General features: G+C 34.0%; 2 protein-coding genes across 2 annotated transcripts; one reads left to right on the top strand and one right to left on the bottom strand.

The window, feature by feature from the left end:
- Positions 1–7,264: 7,264 nt before the first annotated feature.
- Positions 7,265–10,139, bottom strand: LOC125191160. The gene is made up of 2 exons (XM_048088651.1): positions 9,699–10,139; positions 7,265–7,276 (listed from the first exon to the last, which is right to left on the bottom strand). Exons 1-2 carry the CDS (start codon positions 10,137–10,139, stop codon positions 7,265–7,267), a joined length of 453 nt encoding a protein of 150 aa, XP_047944608.1.
- A 3,020-nt stretch (positions 10,140–13,159) lies between these two features.
- On the top strand, positions 13,160–15,868 carry LOC125216038 (cationic amino acid transporter 7, chloroplastic-like). Its single transcript, XM_048117644.1, has 4 exons — positions 13,160–13,773; positions 13,887–14,235; positions 14,357–14,591; positions 15,074–15,868. The coding sequence occupies exons 1-4, from the start codon at positions 13,181–13,183 to the stop codon at positions 15,634–15,636; spliced, it is 1,740 nt and encodes a 579-aa protein (XP_047973601.1). The 5' UTR covers positions 13,160–13,180; the 3' UTR covers positions 15,637–15,868.
- The last annotated feature ends 5,360 nt before the right edge of the window (positions 15,869–21,228 follow it).

Genomic DNA, 21,228 nt, shown 5'->3' with positions numbered 1-21,228 from the left:
TTCTCACACAATAATATAAATATACTATTTTCTCTCTCCATTTAACACACAAAATAACATCTCCCAAAATTTCGTGTCATTCTTTAACTATGTCATCTACTATGCGATAGAGGAAAGTGTATTTTTTATGGGTAGTAGAATTTATTTATTTATATTTTTATATTAGTAATTCGGTGAAAGCTGTCATCTCAAGAAAGCCGGCCTCTCAACACCTGGTTGGGCAACATGCTACGTGGCCGAATGCTGTGGTGACGCGTGTAATTGATGAGTCAAACTTACACCACAAAGACAAAATCATGTGGATAAGATGGTCGGCCACGTCATCGTCCCCCAACAAAAGTACAAAATACCCCCACGTTTTTCAGCCTCACTCCTGCGTGGAAAGATGAAATATAGTTGGTGGGGACAGGGGTAGTTTGGTCCGATTGAATTTACGCCGTTGGTTTTGGATAATGAGATCTTGTTGGGATGGGACCCACCACTCATTAAATAAAAGTCGGCCGCTTTGGAATCAACAACTGTTAGAGTTGGTGTGACGAAGGTGGGATGTGAAAAATGGTGATCACTCATCCTAATTTAGTTTGAGTAAAAATATTTGGATTAAAAAATTTTGTTGAAAAACAATAGAAAATAATAAAATAAAAAAAATAAAAAGAGAATAAAACAAGTGATTGAATAAAATAAAAGTGATTAGATATTTCATTTTTAAAAATAACAATGACCTAACTCAATTGAAACATCTCAAAAAGAAATATACGACCGAACTTAGTTAGAAATGCGTATTGATTTTGAGGTCAAATTTGATTAATTCTATTCTCGTTGCATTATAACTTATAACTGAGACATCTAAAAAAAAATACTCATACTATTTAGTGAATTATAATTGAGACATCTTATAAAAAAAAATCTTACAGTTCAATGAAAATAGAATGTTTAGAACAATATGAACTTTTACCGTTAATAAAATATGAATGATATAGAATTAAAATGTGATTGAAGTATTATTAGTTGAGATCCATCTAATTAGAGAGAAAAAAATATCCAAAATATAAGTAAATTATTTTTATAGGATTGACAATAATGAAAAGAATTTCTATTTTCATAGAGATTCTGGTACTTTTTACAAACTTTAAAATGATCTAAAATATCACAAACTTTATATTTCGTGTGTTATTTTTCAAGGATGGCCAATTGTCATATCCAACTGACATATATAGATTTATTATCATACTTGACACAACTAAACCACAATGACTTTCTGTGTAGTCTTTTATCATATTTGTCACGAACTTTAAAGTAGTCTGAAATATCATAAATGTTTCATGGCTGTGAATATATCTAAAATAATGTTTTTTGGTCGTTATATCATATTTGATTTTGTTATATCAATTTCAATTGTGACAATCATGACAAACTTAAAAAGTTACTATGAATTTATATTTTTGTTTAAAAATTATGAAATTGAGCAAATATTAGTAATTTTTTAAATTTAAATCACAATTTTACATGTAGAAAATTATCCATCTAACTCATTCGTATTATTCCACAAGCCCACACTTTGTGCTTTCTCTCACACGGAAGAGAGGAGCTTAATGGGCTTTTATTTTAATTTAAGGCTCTATAATTTGGACTTAGCTAACTTGAAATGAAGATATTGGGCTTGATATAAGGTTTGGACTAAAATTTCAACAAGATACATGCACCTTTCATTGAACTTTTTTGTTAAATTGAAAAACAACAAAAATACGTGTACATAAAATAAAATAAAAAAGAATAACTACAATGTTGTGCTCTAATCCAAAGTCTCAAAATACTATAATTGTAAATTAATTAACATTCCACTTCATCAAGTTCTAAATTCGATCAATGTAAGCAACACAATTAAAAAAAATAATTAAATGATTCCTTTCGAGTTTCGACCTCTTATCTACGAATCATTCATTATATCTAAATCCAAATGCCCAACCAATATTTTTGTTTCTAAATGATTTTAATTTTGACCAGAAAATGATTGATGTGATTGCCCAATAAGATACCTGAGTACATATCAAATAGAAAGCGTGGGATCATTTTCATTCCATCTTTAAAATGCTTCGACAGTAATAATATTCTTTAAATTCACATCCAATCAAATTGAAGAAAAGAGGTCTTTAGATTTTTGGACAGCCAATAAAAGTGATTTCTTTGTCGGAATGAACTTTTGCTAATGCAAATCTTAAACCACAGTAAATACACTCGAATGTGCCAAATTTTATCACAAAGCATCATTTTTTAGATTTGGGTGTGCTTGGTCGGTGGTGATGCCATGGCGGCTGTAAATTGGTATTTTTTTTAAAATTTTAATGGTAAAATAGTTATACTCTCTTTGTCCATATGATAGTTATGATATAAATTTTAATGCAATCCAGCGTAGCTCAGCCTGTCCTGGCTCGGACCACTTCACCGATGGACCTGAACTGAGTTGGATCCAAATTTATAGAAAAAGGCCCAGCCCAGTTTAGGAGCGGGCCCAAATTTCCTAGCCTGTGTCGGGCTAGCTGGTCGTATTTGACAATTCCAAGGAGAGCGAAGGAGCCGGAGGAAACACATGGCTAATTGTACCTAATTTTTATTATAAATAGAAGTGATTCAACTACAATGAGATGATTGAAAATAAAAATCTTCAAGTCTTTCATATATTAGAAAAGTTCATTTTGCGGTCAATATTTATGTATATGGTATTTTAATCTTTTGTTTTTCTTGAATAGACATGTTATTTTTTTATTTTTTGTCTAGAGAATATATGTAGTATAGATAGATTGTAAATGTTTATAGCCACTAACAAATTGATGATTACTAGATGGCTAGAGATTAAAATAAGTTAATGAAATGACATATTTAATTAAGATGGAGACTTTTACATTATTAAATTCAAGATCATGGTATTATATAAATAACTAATTTAGTTTGACCAGGGAACATTAATTGCTGCTCGAAAACGTAGTCAAAAGGATGTTTGAACTATAATGACTCATTTCCTCCTGCCATTATCAATAAAAAAAAATACATATTATACTCTATATCATTGTAAAAAATTATACTATACACTGTATATCATAGTATAGGGATTGGTAAAATTAAAATACTTTTTATAATGCAGATGAAATTTAGTGTCTCATATTTTGTTCCACTTCATGCACTACCATTTCTAAATTTTTTTCATATTATTTTTTCCTTAATTTCAATTTGGTATAGTTTAGTTGTTGCACTTGTACGTTAGCGACTTGAGTTTACAACACCAAATTATGCTGTATAATTAGTTTTTCATAATTTATTGTCATTTTTATTATAGTTAATAAATTGAAAAACAGGGTATATACTTTTTAAAATTTACATGTAATGCAGGATAACATTTTTTTATATAAAAAATATCAAAATAATTAAATGAAGACAGAGATACGGTAAATGAGATGCACTAGAAAACGCCAAACAAGAATTCATAATACATTAAAAGTGTAACGAAACAAAAAGATATAATCCTAATCCGGAGCTTAAAATAAGTGACAACAACGGTAAGACTAAAACAATAAAAAGAAAAAGGCTAATTAAGAGCTAAACAAAAGAAATGGTTTATATTCAAAAACAAAAAAATGGTTGGATTGTTCAATCAATCATGCTTAGGCTCATAAAATATTATGCCACGTGTTTTCTATTATAGGATTTCACATTACTTTTTGTGCAATAATCTTGAGTCACAGAATCACATTTTGATCTCACCTAAATTTCCTAAATGACGTAGAATCACAAGCCCAATTGTAGTATTTTCATTATTTAAATTTAAAGTTCTGAGAATGTGTTGTAATTTCATATATTTTCAACACATATTATATACAATTAATCTTTAGATGCAATTTTGTTGAGAAAACCTGGAATAGACTGAAAATTGCACACAGCTTAATAATTTTTGATTGACTGCTAGTTTCATTGAACTTTCCCATTTTTCTCTAAGTTTGATCATTCTCAATATTTTTGAGATGATGAACTTAAATGTGCTAATTTCTTAAAAGTTTAATTATAGATACAAATAATATTAATTCAAACATAATTATTTATCTTTTACAAAACCACATTATTCATATTCTTGTGACAAATAATTAAGTTAATGTCAATTCTTATTTTTTTTCCTGACTCCACTAAAAGTGGATGTAAATAAGCTTGCACTCAATATTTTAGGTTTTATCAAGATAGATTTTTATTGTATATATACATTGAATATATGTGCATGTGATAGTACTATTCTTGATTGCTTAGGTCAACACCATGAATATGTAATGCCAAACCTTTTCTAAATATCTGAAATCAGCTGATTATGTGTACCAACAATAATCTAGTGCATCCCTATAAAAAGGAAAAAATAATATATATCGTGCACTTATTTATTTAGGTAAGAATGCAAATTGAATGACTTTCTTGAATACCTAATTTTCTTGTCTCTTGAATGTTATCTGAAAAGTGCATGCATTGGTCTTGTTTTTAGGTGAAAAGATGCTGCATTTTTTATTGAATTATTTTTGAGAGGTGAAAATTTTGTTGTTTATTGTCAAGTCATAATTTTATTTGGCGTCTTGTTACCTGAATTTAATTTTTGTAGTGTAGTGTATATATACATATCTAGCTAAAACAAATAATTGAGGCAAAGTTTCGATCCTTATATGGATTGAAAATTGAATGTGATCATTTTAATAGGGCATCACAAATTAAAGAAATCGATGTAGATGCAGAGAATTACCCTCTAAATATGTACAAGAGTCCCAATCGATTTATTACGTACATGGTTAATAATTGGACCTATTATAAGACAATGATGATTTAAGGAAAGTAGGTTAGTGGTTGATTCATGATTTTTTATTTAGGGAAAGTAGATTAGTGGTCGATTCATGATTTTTGAAAGTAGGTCAGTGGTCGATTCATGATTTTTGATTTGGAGGTGCGATAAATAATTACATAACTTGTTGGCGTCAGAGCAGGTCGCTATCGAGTGGCTGTCGACAGGTAGCACCAATGCCTTTTTTTCCCTTTGTTTCTTCTCCCTCACCATCTCATTAGACGTCATTTTGGATATGGATGAGATAATTAAAAAATTTGAAACTTTGTAATTTAATATTTTATCTTCAAATTTTTGTGAGATTATCAAAATTTGATCAAATTTCGTGATTTATATGATTGTTCATGGTCATTATATGAAAATTCTGAAACCCGTGCTATGCACGGGTGTTAATACTAGTTTCTCCTAAATCATCAATTGATGAGGTTCTAACTTTCCACTAAAAGAAAAAAAGGTGTCATACTACTTAAATTTACAGGATAATAGTCATTTAAATACACATTATCTTTTGTTTTCTTAATTATTTCATTTCCTTTTACATCATTGGGTTGCTTTCTTCTTATTCACATGAACTTAATAGAATCTTGACAAAATACAATCAACATACTAAATATATTCAAATGATTGGAAGTCCAATAATGTCACCATCATTAATTTCTCATTTGGTAGGTTATTGAAATGGACAACTAAGTTTTGATCAATACGCTATTTCTCAACATATGTGCAATAATACAAATAAATACTAATTACTCATAATCCATAAACATTGATCAATACACACATAATTAAATATGCATTATACTATATTCTTGCTATGAACTGGTAATTAAGTTTGTTTTATATCTCTATCAAGCCACAAAATACTTCTCCCTCCGTCCCAAGTTACTTGAGTCGTATTCCATTTTGAGTTGTCCCAAGTTACTTGAGTCATTTCTCTTTTTAGCTAAAAACAAAACATTTAATCACTATTCTTTCTTTTACTTTATCCTCTCTCTTCTCTCTTACTTTATTCTTTATTCTACTTTATTTTACTTTATTTAACTCACTAAACACTACTTTCTTAAATCCATTGCAAAAAAGAAACGCCTTAAGTAACATGGGACGGAGGGATTATTATTCAGTGATTCAAAACAAAAAATGAAAAAAAAGAGGAATTGTGAGGCCATTTCTCTCTCGCAGTTTGACGGATGATTTGTCGAGATGTGTGCTGCTGAATGATTTTGGATGGAACGATTGCTTCTGTATTTGTATTTTCTTTTCTTTATTTTTCATTGTTATTTATGTTATCAACCACTTCTATATTGGGTTTTACACTATAGACTCTGTTATGCTACTTTATTGTTCACCATATATTACTTTAATAATCTTTGTATTAAAAAATAAAATATGAAAAATAACACTTACTAGTATACTGTTAATTTATTTATATTGATGATCAGTCCACCTCAACAAATACCAAATTCCTCAAACACTATGATTAACACCTTTATATAAAAGGGGTCAATGTAGAACTATTTAATTAATTTAAAAATAGTTTTCAAAGAAGCAAATGTCCACTGAAATGGCCTATTTTATAGGTTAAATGGGAGAATTTGACCTACATAAAGTAAGTCCTTAAATAGGCATATGATGATGATTACGCAAACTTGAGCTCAATATACTCATATATACCATTGGCTATATTCAAACCTATGCTCATAGAGTCAACTTTAATATAGACTATATTTTTGGGCTTATTTATCTAATGATAAAATCACTTCATGGATTGGGTTAATGAAGCATTTCTTTTATCTTAATAGAATTATATGATCAAGCTATATTGATAAATGATGTCAATTTATTCTTATTCACAACTTTTTATTTTGTAAGTTTTATATATACGCAGCTGAGTTGATTAATTTTTTTTATTTATTAATGGAAGAGAGCGTCTAATCAATTAGAGGTGAACATAGGGAAAAATGTCCTAATTTTATTCAAAATCTCTAACACATGTTATCGACTGAGCCACGCTTCATCGTTTTCTAAATCAGAAACTTAAAATTCATCTAACTCCTTATACATATAAATAAAGTAGGATTATGGATCATAACATGGTCCGTGCTACCTATTTGGGGGCACATTGTCCCCATTTATAGTATGCTTTCTTATATTCAAACTAGTAGTACTATTTATCATCCCATGCAATACACGAGTGTCATTTTTTTAAGTTAAAAATATTATCTAGTTTAGTATACAAATATGTAGGCCGTAATGGGTCAATTAAACAAAAATTTATGAAGGTACAATTTTTTTTTTGGTAGTATAACACAAAATCTCCCTATCAAGATTAAATTATCACTAGATTATTCAGAATTAGTATAAAATTATCTGAAACTAATATTGTCAAGACTAGTTATAATATTATCCTGATTCCTGAAATTAAGTAATAAGTCATATATCAACTCAGTAGAACAATATTCATAAGACTCAATTTTATTTAATCTATCAAAGCTGAATTGACCAACATTTACAATCATCTATATCAATAAATTTGGAGATGATTAAATAACGATATAGTAATATTTTTTGCAATGCGTTTGCTTTCGTCAATAAAGATTTTAGAAACTTTAGAAAACTTTTTTCGGACTAAAGACTTTAGAAACTTTATAATTTTAATATTTATATGCATATGTATATAGCTAATAATCAAATTTCAGATTGCAGCAGTGTTACCACAGCCATTGAATGCTGGTCTGAATTTGCAGAGATATAATCCATTGGAAGAGGGAAAATCAGTGGGAAATGAGATAATATTTTATAATCCAATAGTTTAAACCAAATAATTATTTTTTCATTATTATTTTTATTTATTTTAAAAAAGACTCAAATTGGTATTTGACTCTTGAAATCGACTGGGGTCATGAAAATGAGGTGCAAGTTGGAAGGGAATTTGGTAATGGGACATAATATCCACTCATCATTTTTAGTCATCACATACTATAATTATGGAATCTCTACCCCTAATTCTTGGGGCTTTATGCAACTTTGATGATTCATAATTTATATTCAATAAGTAATTAAATATAAAAAAAATTCAATATATCATTGCTTATTAATTTTGAGTTTGTTTTATGAGTTTTGCCTTAGGGATATTTTCTTAAATTTCTTCCACTTAGTTTGCTTGGTTGAGCTGCATTATTTCCACGGTGCACCGAAGAATGTTGTCGTTGACGGTAGAGGGTATAGGTGACGTGTGACGATCGTGGCTGAAAATGAATGATGGACAAAAAATGTAAGCGAATCTCGATCCCAAAATTTGAGGCAAAGCTGCTACACAGTGAAAATTGCAGTATTTTCAAAGATCGATTTTACTGAATTACCCCTCCTAGACCCTTTATTGAATCTCAAGGGAAGTGGTCCTGTTGCAATGACCAATTATTTGTGAAATCTTTTTTTGAATAATATGATAATCCCTTCTTTCCAAGATAAGTGACTCACATTCTTTTTTGGGATGTCCCAAGATAAGTGAGCAATTTCTTTTTTTTGATATTCCCTCTCTCACTTTTTTCTCTCTACTTTATTAATAATCCACTTTACTAACAAAACCCCACTTCCTTAAATTTCGTGCCAAAAAGTTTGTGCTCACTTATCTTGGGATGAAGGGCGTATTAGTTTTTAAATTGATATTTTCGCTTACTTAAGTATGAGTAAATAGTGTAACTTGTACTTTGTAAATCCCTTGAATTAAATTAATTTAAAACTTTTGGTACTTCCATAGGTTAAAGTGACATTAAAAAAGCAACTAACAACTTTTGCATTTTATTGTACTGAATTTATAAATGCCGCCAGAAACTTATACTATTTGTTAATGGCCCTTTTTAATTTATTATGAAATTTAGAAACATCCAAAATTTGTCTAGTTTTTATAATGTGGTTGTGTCCTTCAATCCATAAAAGTACGTTGGTATCACAGTCCATTATCTCACTCTCATCTCTATCAATATTTTTAATAATAATAATAACACTATTATCATTTTTATTGTTAAAAATTATTATTAGTGTGTCTTTTAGAAGTAATGGAATAAAATTTCTAGAAATGGACGTGGAGGAACAAATATTGCAATTCAAAGTCCAACTAGTGACATTTTCTAAAATATTTTAGAAGTGGAGATGCAAAACACTATCAACCTTTCTTGACATTGTTAAAACAATGTCGTTTCAGACTTTAGCGAGATAAATCAGCTTTTCGTGACCTAATTTTTGTATAACAGGACATTTTATAGAAAATGCTGAAAATATGCGTGATCTTTGAGTTAGAGACGACACGCATACACACAAAACATCTCTCTCGTGAAGTTCACTCACGCATTTCTCCATTTAGTAACGCTAGGAGCGTTGTCTGCCTAGTTTCCGTAATTCCATTAAATCCATATATGTTTAGTGGATTTGACGTGCTTCTACGCATTACACCCAATGGAGTTCCCTTATTTCTCCCTTATTTCTCCCTAACTCCTGCCACATCAGCGCCACATCAGCATCACATTTTATCCCCAGTTTTTAGCCAACCCCTACAATGGTTTCTCCCTTATTTCTCCCTTATTTCTCCCTAACTCAACATTTCATTTTTACATCATCACTAATTTAATTGTTTTATTTTTATATATAATAAAGCTAGCTTATTTAATTTATAAAGATAAATCAAATAAATAGTAATAAAGTTCGTTGTATTAAACACGGGTACACATTACAACGAAGAAAATTAAAAAAAAAAAAAGTACACGAATGGAAATAAAAAATCAAAAAAAAAATTCAAAGAAAAAAAAATTCAAGGGCGGTGGGCGCGGTTTCTATTTGCCCACAATTCTTCGATGATATCGTGTTGTAGTGCTTGATGGGCCTCCTTCTGGTGTATGTCCATGAACGCCTGGAACCGTTCATGTTCGTTGTGCGGTACACCCTGGCGGGCGGACTCGGTTGAGACACCGTGACTCGATGATGCAACACTTGGGTCGTTGGTGACGTCGAGGACGCCTTCGTGTTCATCTTCGATGATCATGTTATGCATGATGATGCACGCATACATGATATCGGCAATATCCCCCTGGTAGAAAAAGCGCGTCGGACCCTTTACCAGTGCAAATCGCGATTGGAGCACCCCAAATGCCCTCTCCACATCCTTGCGCGCAGACTCTTGCGCTCGGGCAAAATACCTTCTTCTATCTCCGAGTGGGCATCTGATCGTCTTCAGAAACACGGGCCATTGCGGATAGATGCCGTCAGCCAGGTAGTACCCCATGTTATGCACATTGCCATTGGCCGTGAATTCGATGGAGGGGCCTAATCCGTTGATCCGCTCGTTGAAAAGGGGCGAGGAATTGAGAACATTTAGGTCGTTGTTCGACCCGGCTATACCAAAATAAGCATGCCAAATCCAAAGCCGTTGGTCGGCAACGGCTTCAAGAATGATGGTGGGATGCGTACCTTTGTAGCCGGTAGTAAGCTGGCCTCGCCACGCGGTTGGGCGGTTCTTCCCTTTGCCAGTGCATACGATCGATCTTTGCCGAGCATCCCCGGAAAGCCGTGGGTCCTCCGGTGCCAATCCGGTAGGGCTGGCGGTCAGCTGCGTCCGGCGAGCGAAGGTAGTGCTCCCCAAATATCTCTCGCACGCCCCTGACGAGAAATTCTTCAGGCACTCGTTGCCGGTCGTCTCGCCGCATTGCAGATACTCATCGAACATGTCGGCGGACCCTCCATATGCCAAGCTGCCGGATGGCAACAGTGCATTACGTAGGGGCGATAGTCCGGGCTTCCCTGCTGCGTCTCGGCTGGAGCCGGAACTCGGGTAACGCGCGGACAACGCATTAACAATGCGCGGGGAAGAGAGGAGCGGCGCATTACGAACCGGCGACGAAATACATCTGCCGGATAACGTGGTTCCTCCGCGAAATAATCGGCGAACAGCCGATCGTGCGCACCAGTGTGGTTGCGAGGGATGTATCGGCGCCGCCGGCGGATTGGCCGTTGGGGGGGTGGCTGCTGCATTCGAGCGATCTCGCTTTGTATGCGGCGGGAGATATAGTTGTTGATTGGGTTGTTGGCGAAACCCGCTACATCCCATCCGGTGGGAGCGGGAGGTACCTCTTCTTCGGAAGAAGAATGTGATATTTCCTCGTCGGACTGAGCACGAGACGATGAATCAGAACTCATTTAATAAAGATGGAGAGAAAAAAGATTGAAAATTTGTGTGAATGAAGTTTGTGGGTGATGAATGGAGGAAGAGGATGAAATATTTATAGGGGTGGGATAAAATAGCCGTTCGGCCAAAAAAAAAAAAAAAAATTTTAAAAATCGCCGATTATCGCCGAGCGTCGCCCACAGTGGCCGGCGATCGCTCGGCGATAATCCGGCGATAAATCGCCACTCGGCGAAGCAACGGTAACATTATCGCCGAATTATCGCCGACTTCGCCACAATGGCCGGCGATAATTCGGCGATAATCGGCGATTTATCGCCGAGAATTCGCCACCTCCATTGGGAGTGCTCTTACTCGACACCAAAATCAAACTAATTTGTATTCTTCTTCCTATTCCCAAAAGTTGCCAATATTCTACTTTCTCACTAATCCAATAAATCATCAATTACTTGCTCAAAATGTGTAAATTAACATTATTATATATTGAAGATAGCAAGAATGAGTTGGATGGATATAATTAACCAGTAGTATGTAAACTTGGTGCTCAACTTTTCATTTTGTCTTCTCATAATGAGAATTGTTAAAATGGAATTTGCCCCATTCACAAGTGATTTGTTCGAAGTGGAGCTTTATATACTCTTAACTGTGTATTGATGTAATTAATAATACACCCACCAAGTACAAATTTTATTAATTATGTAATTTATAAGAGATTGCAGTGTTCCATTTTTGTACATATTGGTATTTAGTTTCCTCTTATATCATATTGACACACACATGTCGATTGGTAGAATCTAGAGTGAGCAAAAGATTAAATTAACATGCACATGATCATACATATATTAATCTCCAATCAAAGTTTGTGATACGAAGTTTAAATATATTATCAAAATGAAAAGAACACATAGTTTAATCAAGTGGAGGCTTTGAATTATTTTTTACAAAATTCTCTTAGTCCTTCAAAATATTGTCTATTTTTTCATTTTAATCTGTCTCCAAAGTATTGTTCTCATTTTCGAGAATCCTTTAGTAGATGAGGTTAGCGCAAAATACGCTAAATGTATTCGGCCCCCTTTGCTTTTGTTTCATGCGTTCGTCCACTACTTTTCTTATAAAGTTGTTTCATAAGTCGTGAATAATAAGTTGTTTCATTTGGTTAAATTCATCGGATAGAATTTTCAAAATCTTCTTCAACAAACTTGATTTTATGTTTAGGTATTTATTTTTCAAGACCAAATCCTCGTAACCAAAAATTAATATGGATGCAAAGGAAAGTTAAAACATAAAACGCGAAAAAAAAGCGCTTGTATTGGACTATGAACTTTGTATTATATTTGTGTTAAAAGAAAATTGAAGGGTAATTTAGTTATTATCTATCATTATCTCTCGCAACTTATTCGATGGTGTTACTAACACTTTATTATTATAGCTTCTCTCATTCCCTAATCCATTTTTCTATGGCAACCCTCTACAGCAATACCGCACTACTTCTCGCGATGCCAACATCGAAAAATACCTCACAGTTGTTAACAGTGGCATTACTAAAATTTCTTCTTAGATCCATCATCAAAATCGAGGCTCCGCCACCCCCCTCACTATACAAAAAAGCTTCCACTTTTAGACCTAAAATAACCACTACTAAAGAAACAAAAATGTATTACTCCATATATAGCAATCTCAATAGCAAAACGGAAATGCTTATATCACCTTTAATAGCCATAATCCCATCTCCCCACTAATCCACAATATCAAATTCAAAAGAAAACAAACATTCCCTCCGTCCATGAAATGTTGTCCTGTTTTGCCATTTCGGTCCGTCCACGAAATGTTGGCTACTTTGCTTTTTTTTTCTATTTCTGATAAAAGGACTTCACTTTCCACTAACTCATTACAATCATATTCAATTATAAAACTAATATATAAATGTGGAACCTACATTCCACTCACTTTCTTCACATTTTTTAAAACCTGCGCCGAGTCAAACATGAACAACATTTCGCAGACGGAGGAACTACTGTATCAATTGCCTTACTTTCACCCCACCCCACCCCACCCCACCTACTCATATAAGTATATATATACACACTTTCACCCTTCTCCATCTTCACCCCCATTCACACACCAAAAACACACACAAACAAAAAATGGAAAGCCATTCCTCCTCTTCTTTCTCCTCCTTCAAATCCTACCTCCACGCCCTCTCCGACACCCCGAACCGCCTCTCCCGCCGCGCCTGCTCCGCCTCCGCCTCCTCAGAAGAGACCGCCCGCGCCCGCTCCGGCTCCGACCTCCGCCGCAGCCTCCGGTGGCACGACCTCATCGGCTTCGGCGTCGGCGGCATGGTCGGCGCCGGCGTCTTCGTCACCTCCGGCCGCGCCGCCCGCCTTCAGGCCGGCCCCGCCGTGGTCCTCTCCTACGCCCTCGCCGGCCTTTGCGCCCTCCTCTCCGCCTTCTGCTACACCGAGTTCGCCGTCGAGATGCCCGTCGCCGGCGGCGCCTTCAGCTACATCCGCGCCACCTTCGGCGAGTTCCTCGCCTTCGTCACCGGCGCCAACCTCGTCATCGACTACGTCCTCTCCAATGCCGCCGTCGCCCGCGGCTTCACCGCCTACCTCGCCACCGCCCTCGGCCACCCCGGCCTCCGTCTCACCGTCCACTCGTTCCCCGAGGGGTATAACGAGATGGACCCCATCGCCGTCGCCATCGTCCTCCTCCTCACCTTCATCATCTGCTACAGGTCTGGTCGCACGAGATTTTATTCAGTGTTGTTTTCTCATTTAATTAATTAAAAAATTAATTAAATAATTTTTTATTATAAATTTAAATGAAATGTTTCAATTTTTTTTGTAGCACGAGGGAGAGTTCGTGGCTGAACATGGTGTTGACGGTATTGCACATCTTGTTCATAGTGTTTGTGATAGTGGTGGGGTTTTGGAGGGGGGATTTGAGGAATTTTACGCAACCCGGTAACCCGGAGAATGCGGGCGGGTTTTTCCCGTTTGGAGCCTCGGGGGTGTTCAATGGGGCGGCGATGGTGTACCTGAGCTACATCGGGTACGACGCCGTTTCGACGATGGCCGAAGAGGTCAAGAATCCGGCAAAAAACATCCCGGTCGGTGTCTCGGGATCCGTGATTCTCGTAACGGTTTTATACTGCTTGATGGCCGCTTCGATGTCCGCACTCTTACCGTATGATAAGGTAATGTACACCTCTCAATGCTCATGGTACAGTCTTACTATGCCATGGGAGTCATATATTAGTCAACGTCAGTCTGTTTTGACTGATTGACTTATTTGGTCAAAATGTTTCTTGGTGACAGATTGACCCGGAAGCCCCCTTCTCGGGTGCGTTCGAGGTGGGGGCCGCCGGGTGGCGGTGGGCCGGGAACATGATCGGGGCTGGCGCGAGCATGGGAATAGTGACGTCATTGCTAGTGGCAATGCTTGGGCAGGCGCGGTACATGTGCGTCATTGGGCGGTCATGTGTGGTCCCCACGTGGTTCGCCCAGGTCCACCCGACCACGTCGACACCTGTCAACGCCTCGGCCTTCCTCGGTGAGTCAACATCTCATCATTTTTCTTTAACCCCCACCAACCACTTGGATTTTTTTCATTTTTTTTTCTCTTTTCCCCTTTTGGAGAAATATTATGGGGCTTCACTTTGCATATGATGATCATCGATGTGCTTTGTAGCCTATATTATTTGGAATTGGATGAGAATAGAATAGACCCCAACGTGTGGTCCTAGGTTTTGAAGTCACATCATTTAGATTCGGATGAATAATATTAGTGCTTGAGGTGACATGTGTCTTTTTCAATATTTTAGGTTGGATTTAGGCTTAGATTTATATGAATCTACATGATTATATGTGATTTATGATTAGGACAATATGTGACAAAAATTGATTATTATTTATTCCTTGCAACTCAAAAAATTGGACATAGGTACATTTTGTTCTAAAATCATCTTGATTAAAATAATTTTGTTACATCTAACTTCATGATTCTAATTGATCATATTCAATGTCACACCACAGGGATCTTCACTGCAGCAATAGCCCTCTTCACAGACCTAAACATACTCCTAAACCTCGTCTCAATCGGTTCGCTCTTCGTGTTCTACATGGTGGCGAACGCAGTGATCTACAGGCGCTACGCGCCCCCTCATGGCACAAGCAACCCATGGCCGACTCTCTCCTTCCTCTTCTGCTTCTCCCTCACCTCTCTAATCTTCACTCTCCTCTGGCAATTTGCTCCACCAGGCAAGCCCAAGGCCTACATGCTCGGCTCGTGCATCGCCCTGGCTTTCGGGGTTGTACTCTTGTTCCACTTGATGGTACCTCAGGCTCGAAAGCCCGAGTTTTGGGGAGTCCCCTTCATGCCATGGATCCCCTCCATCTCCATTTTCCTCAACATTTTCTTGCTTGGCTCTTTAGACAAGCCCTCCTATGTTAGGTTCGGGTTTTTCTCGGGCCTCGTTGTGCTTGTTTACGTCCTCTATAGCGTGCACTCGAGCTTTGATGCGGAGAGGGAGGGGATTCTTAGTCGAAAGTCGGTCGAGATGGCGGTCGAAAACGGAAATGAAGATCAAAAAGTTTGATGTGTTTTTTTCTTGGTGTTGTTGTGTTGTAGTAATAAGTTTAGAGGGAAAAGAATGAGAAAAAGAAAAGGAATAGGGAAGTGTATAGTCTTTTTTTTTCCAAAGTAGGGGTTTTTAGGTTTGATCTCACTTTTTTGCATATGTTTGGCATTTTGATCATCAATTCTTGTGTACCTTTAACTGAAAAAGATCATAAAGTCAATGAAATTTATGGGGTCCCACTCTTTCTTTATTCTTATTTATTAGTTGTAAAAAGTCCAAAAATTTTACACACAACGCGCCAAATCCATTCAATCTACTAAATATAACAATAATTTTTTTTTTATTTTTATGATTAATAGATATGATCAAATCTATCATGATCTCGTTTCATCAATTTTATGAATTTATCTCTAATTTTTATTAATATTAATTATAATGAAGTTACTATTTCTATGACATATCTTTAATTACAGCTTATACCAATTTCAATTATTAGATTTTCACTCTAATAGTTTAGTCATGAAATGACGCGTCAAAAACATGACCTGTTATTTTTTTTTTCTAAAAGTAAGTGTATGTAAAAATATCAATATTTTATTTTTTTTAAAATATTTTAAGCTCGAGATAAAAATAATTAAATTGAAAAATTAGGATATAAATGATGAAAGTAACTAAATACTAAGTACAAAATTGATAAATTTATATATTTCAAATAAAATTGGTGAAAGCATTAAAGATCAGGATAGATTCGATCGTTAATCATTCTTTATACGATTGTCACTTTGCCACTAAACAATTATAGAAAGATGACTATTTTTGTTGTTTCGTCCGGACTTCCTCTATCTCTTTCTCCCTTCTTTCGCTCTTGTTTACATTATCTAGTGAGATTAGAGAACTGAAAAAGTGAGATTTCAAGTAGGAATAAATTGCTCTTTTCTTTCGGCTTTGGAGTATTTGTTAAGTCCAAGATTCCAAGTGAGCGTGAAGAATCCGTTGCAAAAGCCGCGATTCTTGGAATTAAAGGAAAGCAAAAATTAATAAGGCTGCAAAGTGAGAAGAAGATGTCACACTAAAATCAATAATTTCACTTTCAGTCTGAAAAAACAAATAAGTATTCCATGATCCATCATGTCTGAAAAGTTGTTCTCGATCCATTATGGGTGTAGTTATTGGCTCAATGAATGGAATATACAATGCTAGTCATTGAATGTGTGTCTAAGAAATTGAAACGTGACATAGAATGGTGACATGACTTGTCTATGTTATATTTGGCAATGAACTCTAGAATATGGTAATGTCATTAATAGAACCTTTAGTGTTCGATAAATGGTTTGTTGTATGTTGTAAGATCGATACCTCTTTGGATATAGTTTTTTAATTCGTCTTTATCATTTGATACCTTATTTTATATTAGTTTTACTATTATTAACTGGTGAACTCTGCTCAGACAACTTCTGATTTTTGGCTTTGAGCATTTTCTCATTCATATAAAGAGAAGTATTAGAAGATGATAGGTTTGAGAGAAATTGACATGGAGTCTTGTGGAGAATTATCTCATGCATGTGTGACAAATAGATAGTATTCGAATACAATCCAAAGGATGTGGTCGAGTGACATGAGACTCACGGATAATTAACCAAATGATCAGATGATCGATCCATGCTTCTGTGTATGAAGCAACCTTAATTCCTATAAATCAACACAAGGAATAGTCACTAAGTCTCCTAGTCCTAGTGGATGCCCTTGATTTAATAATAATAAAAAAAATCAAATTCAAACTCCATGCAAATAATTCACTTAAACTCTTTTTATTTAATAGGTTGGAATTTCAAATAATCACATGTAAATATAAATGAGAATCATTATTGATTCTCTTAATAAAAAAGTTATCTTTTGACTACTTTCTTTTGTCTCTTAACATGTGACTACTTTCTTTTCTCTCGCTCAATATTTTTAGGTATAAATATTTGTAACAATTAATTTGACACACCTCTATATTTGTATATATCTTAGGTGACTATGTAGTTATACTTGCTATTTATCATAACAAATGTATTATTTCACGGATTTAATTGGCATGGAATCCACCTAAACACATGACCAAATAAAGGGTAATATTTAGCTTATCTCTAATATAGCATAGGATTCTAGTGATTGATGCTAATAATTCACTTTTAGCTTTCTAATGTAATCTTCCTTTCCAATGAGTCCATATAATGCCACCCAATAAATATATATAATAAACACCTATTACTTTTCTTCTTCGAACTCTTAGAAATACTTTTGAGTATTCTCGACGCCAAATAATAAAAATTAAATTGTAGTAACACCATGCAATAATTATATCATGAACGATGTGTTAATTACTTGCACATGTTATTTCGAATTTCATTTAAATTCATTATCACATCATGTGATCACTATCCCTAATGAATACTCCTTCTGTCACTATTTAAATAGCCATTTTGTCTCGTTACAAGTTTTAAGAAACTATTTAACTTTATGAAGAAAATGAATAGAATGACGATGAAATTTTAGTCTCATTTTAAGTAGTATTAGTATTTTTTGGATTGTGATTGGAAAAAAATGATGAAATATGAGGTCGTATACTGAAAGAGGAAAAAAGATATTTCAAATTGTAAAAAAATGAATATTTAAACCGTGGGCTAGGGGTATTCTTTAATTTACAATAGTTTAAAAAATAATGCTTCTAGCATTTCGATATTGTACCTAAGTAGGGTACACATGCTACAAAGTAAATTGAGAAACTTATTATTTAGGATCCAAATGTCAAGTTTAGATTTCTTTTTTCCCTAAGAATTCGATACTATTCTTTTTATCCATTTTCCACTAAAATAGTAAAATATAATTGTACTCTTAAGTTCACAAATCGTACAATTTATTCGGACAGTCTAATGGTCGAATAATTTTTGTGTGACAAAGGTAATATGCTTAAGTCCTCATAAAGTTTCTATAGATCTGAGTTTGTCACAAATTTTTTGAGTAAGGTTTAATCGGTCAAATAAAATTAACATATAAACGTGGGTATAGTCTAATTTATTCTAGCATAATTATTTGTAATATTGTATATGCATCAAGTTCATTGTATGTATTAAAATCTAAAAGATGAATGTATTGCAAAGTGAAAATATATTATAAAATTAATACCAAAACATAAACCCAATTTTTTGAGTCCCACTTCGGATCACCCCCTTAAATAAAAAAAATATTATATGCAATTAATTAATTTATACCATCCCATGATTCATGAGAGTTGTGATTACTATTATTTTATTAATTTACAACTATCCTTAGCTTGAACCTAGGGGTGGGTAGGTAAGGTATACCTTACCGAAACCACCATACCGTATACCTTAACGTAAATACGGTATGTGAAAAAGTCATATCTTTACCTTACCAAAGTTTTCGGTATACCGAACTTCGGTATACCTTATTTTCGGTATGATAAATTTTTATACCGATACCGTACCTCATTTTCGGTATATACCGTACCGAAGTTCGGTATACCTTACTTTTGCGGTATACCTGACTTTCAACATCAATTAAAATAGAAAATTAGAGTTTTTAAAATATTATTTATAATTTATAATTTTAAAAATAAATTAAATATAATTTATTCATAATTATATTTATATTTCACAATAGATTTTATAATTTAAAAATATATAAAATATATTTTATATATAATTGTGTTTATATTTTTGTGGTATATACCTTAATTTACGGTATATACCTTAATTTACGGTATATACCGAATTTCGGTATGCAGCGGTATACCGCGGTATTTGAAAATTCATACCGTTACCTTACCGGAATCTTTCGGTAAGGTATCATACCATACCGAAAGTCACGGTATACCGATAATTCGGTATTTTCGATATTTTTTCGGTACGATAAGGCCGATATTTCGGTATTTCGGTATTTTTCCCCAGCCCTACTTGAACCTCTCATGATGATGGCTGATTACACTAAATGTCCCACGAGCTAATTAATTTATGCATTTTACTGGTTAATTATTAGTATTAATAATGTTGTAGATATTATGGGCCAATCACTACGGATAAAATTATGATTAACAATCCCATTTAATTACAGACACATACAATGGTCGGAAATTGATTAACTTCTTTAAATCAGTACATTTATGTCATGCGATTTATATAATAATTTTTTGCCTAATTTATTTAAACTCTCAAGTTGCAAATGGGGTTATTGCCAAGAAACAAATTCACTGTCCCCCACTAATATTAACACATGTGGTTAAAATATATGAAATCCCACAATGGATGGTCTTCATTTCAAGTATAGTACTGCCCAATTTGCTGCCATTGCCAATGAATTTGTTGGTGGAAAATTTTAACTTTTTCTTTCTTTCTTTCTCCCATTTCTTCTCCATTCATGGCAAAATTATTACAAATGGATGGTTTGGGTGTGAAACAATATAATCGAATCGAATTGAATTGGACGTATCATTTTCAGAATTATACTAGCTAGGTAGTTCTTTTATGACATTTTTGAATTTGATGGATGTGTGTAAGAGTGAGTCAATATAATTGAATTGACTAAGTTGGGTATATCATTTTTCAAAATGAAATAATTTATGAATTTGATTTCAGGTGGTTACGGGTGGGGTCGCTTATTTAAGTACTCCCTCCGTCTCATTCAAGATGACCACATTCTTGAGTGGTACGGAATTTTAGAAAGTGTTGTTAGGTGGAATAAAATAGAGAGAGAAAATGTAGTTGAATATTTTAATAAGGAGAGATGAGAGAAAAGAGGGAGGTTATTTCCAAAATTGGAAAGTGGCCATCTTGATTAGAAAAAAAAAAGAAAAGGTGATCATCTATAATGAAATAGAGGGAGTATTAAAAAAAGTTTGAAATGGACAAGTGATTTTCTAAATCTCTAACTCTTTATTAATATATGATGTGAAAGTTTAAACGTATATTTTGGTAAAATAAATTATGAATTATTTCGTACTTTAACTATTATATGTATTATCATTTTGTGTTGTCTACTGTGATTGTGACCTATCTTAGTGGCCTGATTACAATTACCATTAATCCAGTCATATAATAAAGTCCACTTTGATATTTTTGTCCACAATCCAAAAGTTGGAAAATCTACTCATTTTTGATCATTTTTATCCATTTGTAGAAAAAGTTGTATCCATAAATAGGAAGAAATATTTGAGGGGTTGAGGTCATAAAAACCATTAATGGGGCCTTTCATGTTTGTTTATTTGTCGTTTCTGTCTAATTATCTCCAACTAGTGACATAAAAATTTAATTAAAATAGTTCAATTGTCCTTTTCTTCTAATTTTGAATATACATTATCACATTCCACTTCTCATAGAATTGATGCAATACAATTAGGTCATATATACATTTTCCTCATACATATGCTCTACCTTTTTCCTAATCAAGTAATCATATATGAGATGGATTATAAGATGAAATTCAATCACAAATGATAAGGGTATTTAAAGAATATAACATGTGATCCTCTATTGATATAGAAAAATAAATTGCACTATTTATCGTTGGGTAGAACATGTTAAACCTGTGTGTGTTCGTTGTTTGTTAATT

The sequence above is a fragment of the Salvia hispanica genome, chromosome 1, assembly GCF_023119035.1.
Source record: "Salvia hispanica cultivar TCC Black 2014 chromosome 1, UniMelb_Shisp_WGS_1.0, whole genome shotgun sequence".
NCBI lineage: Eukaryota > Viridiplantae > Streptophyta > Magnoliopsida > Lamiales > Lamiaceae > Salvia > Salvia hispanica.
The sequence above is the reverse complement of the archived record's forward strand: the minus strand, read 5'-3'. Positions and strand labels throughout refer to the sequence as shown.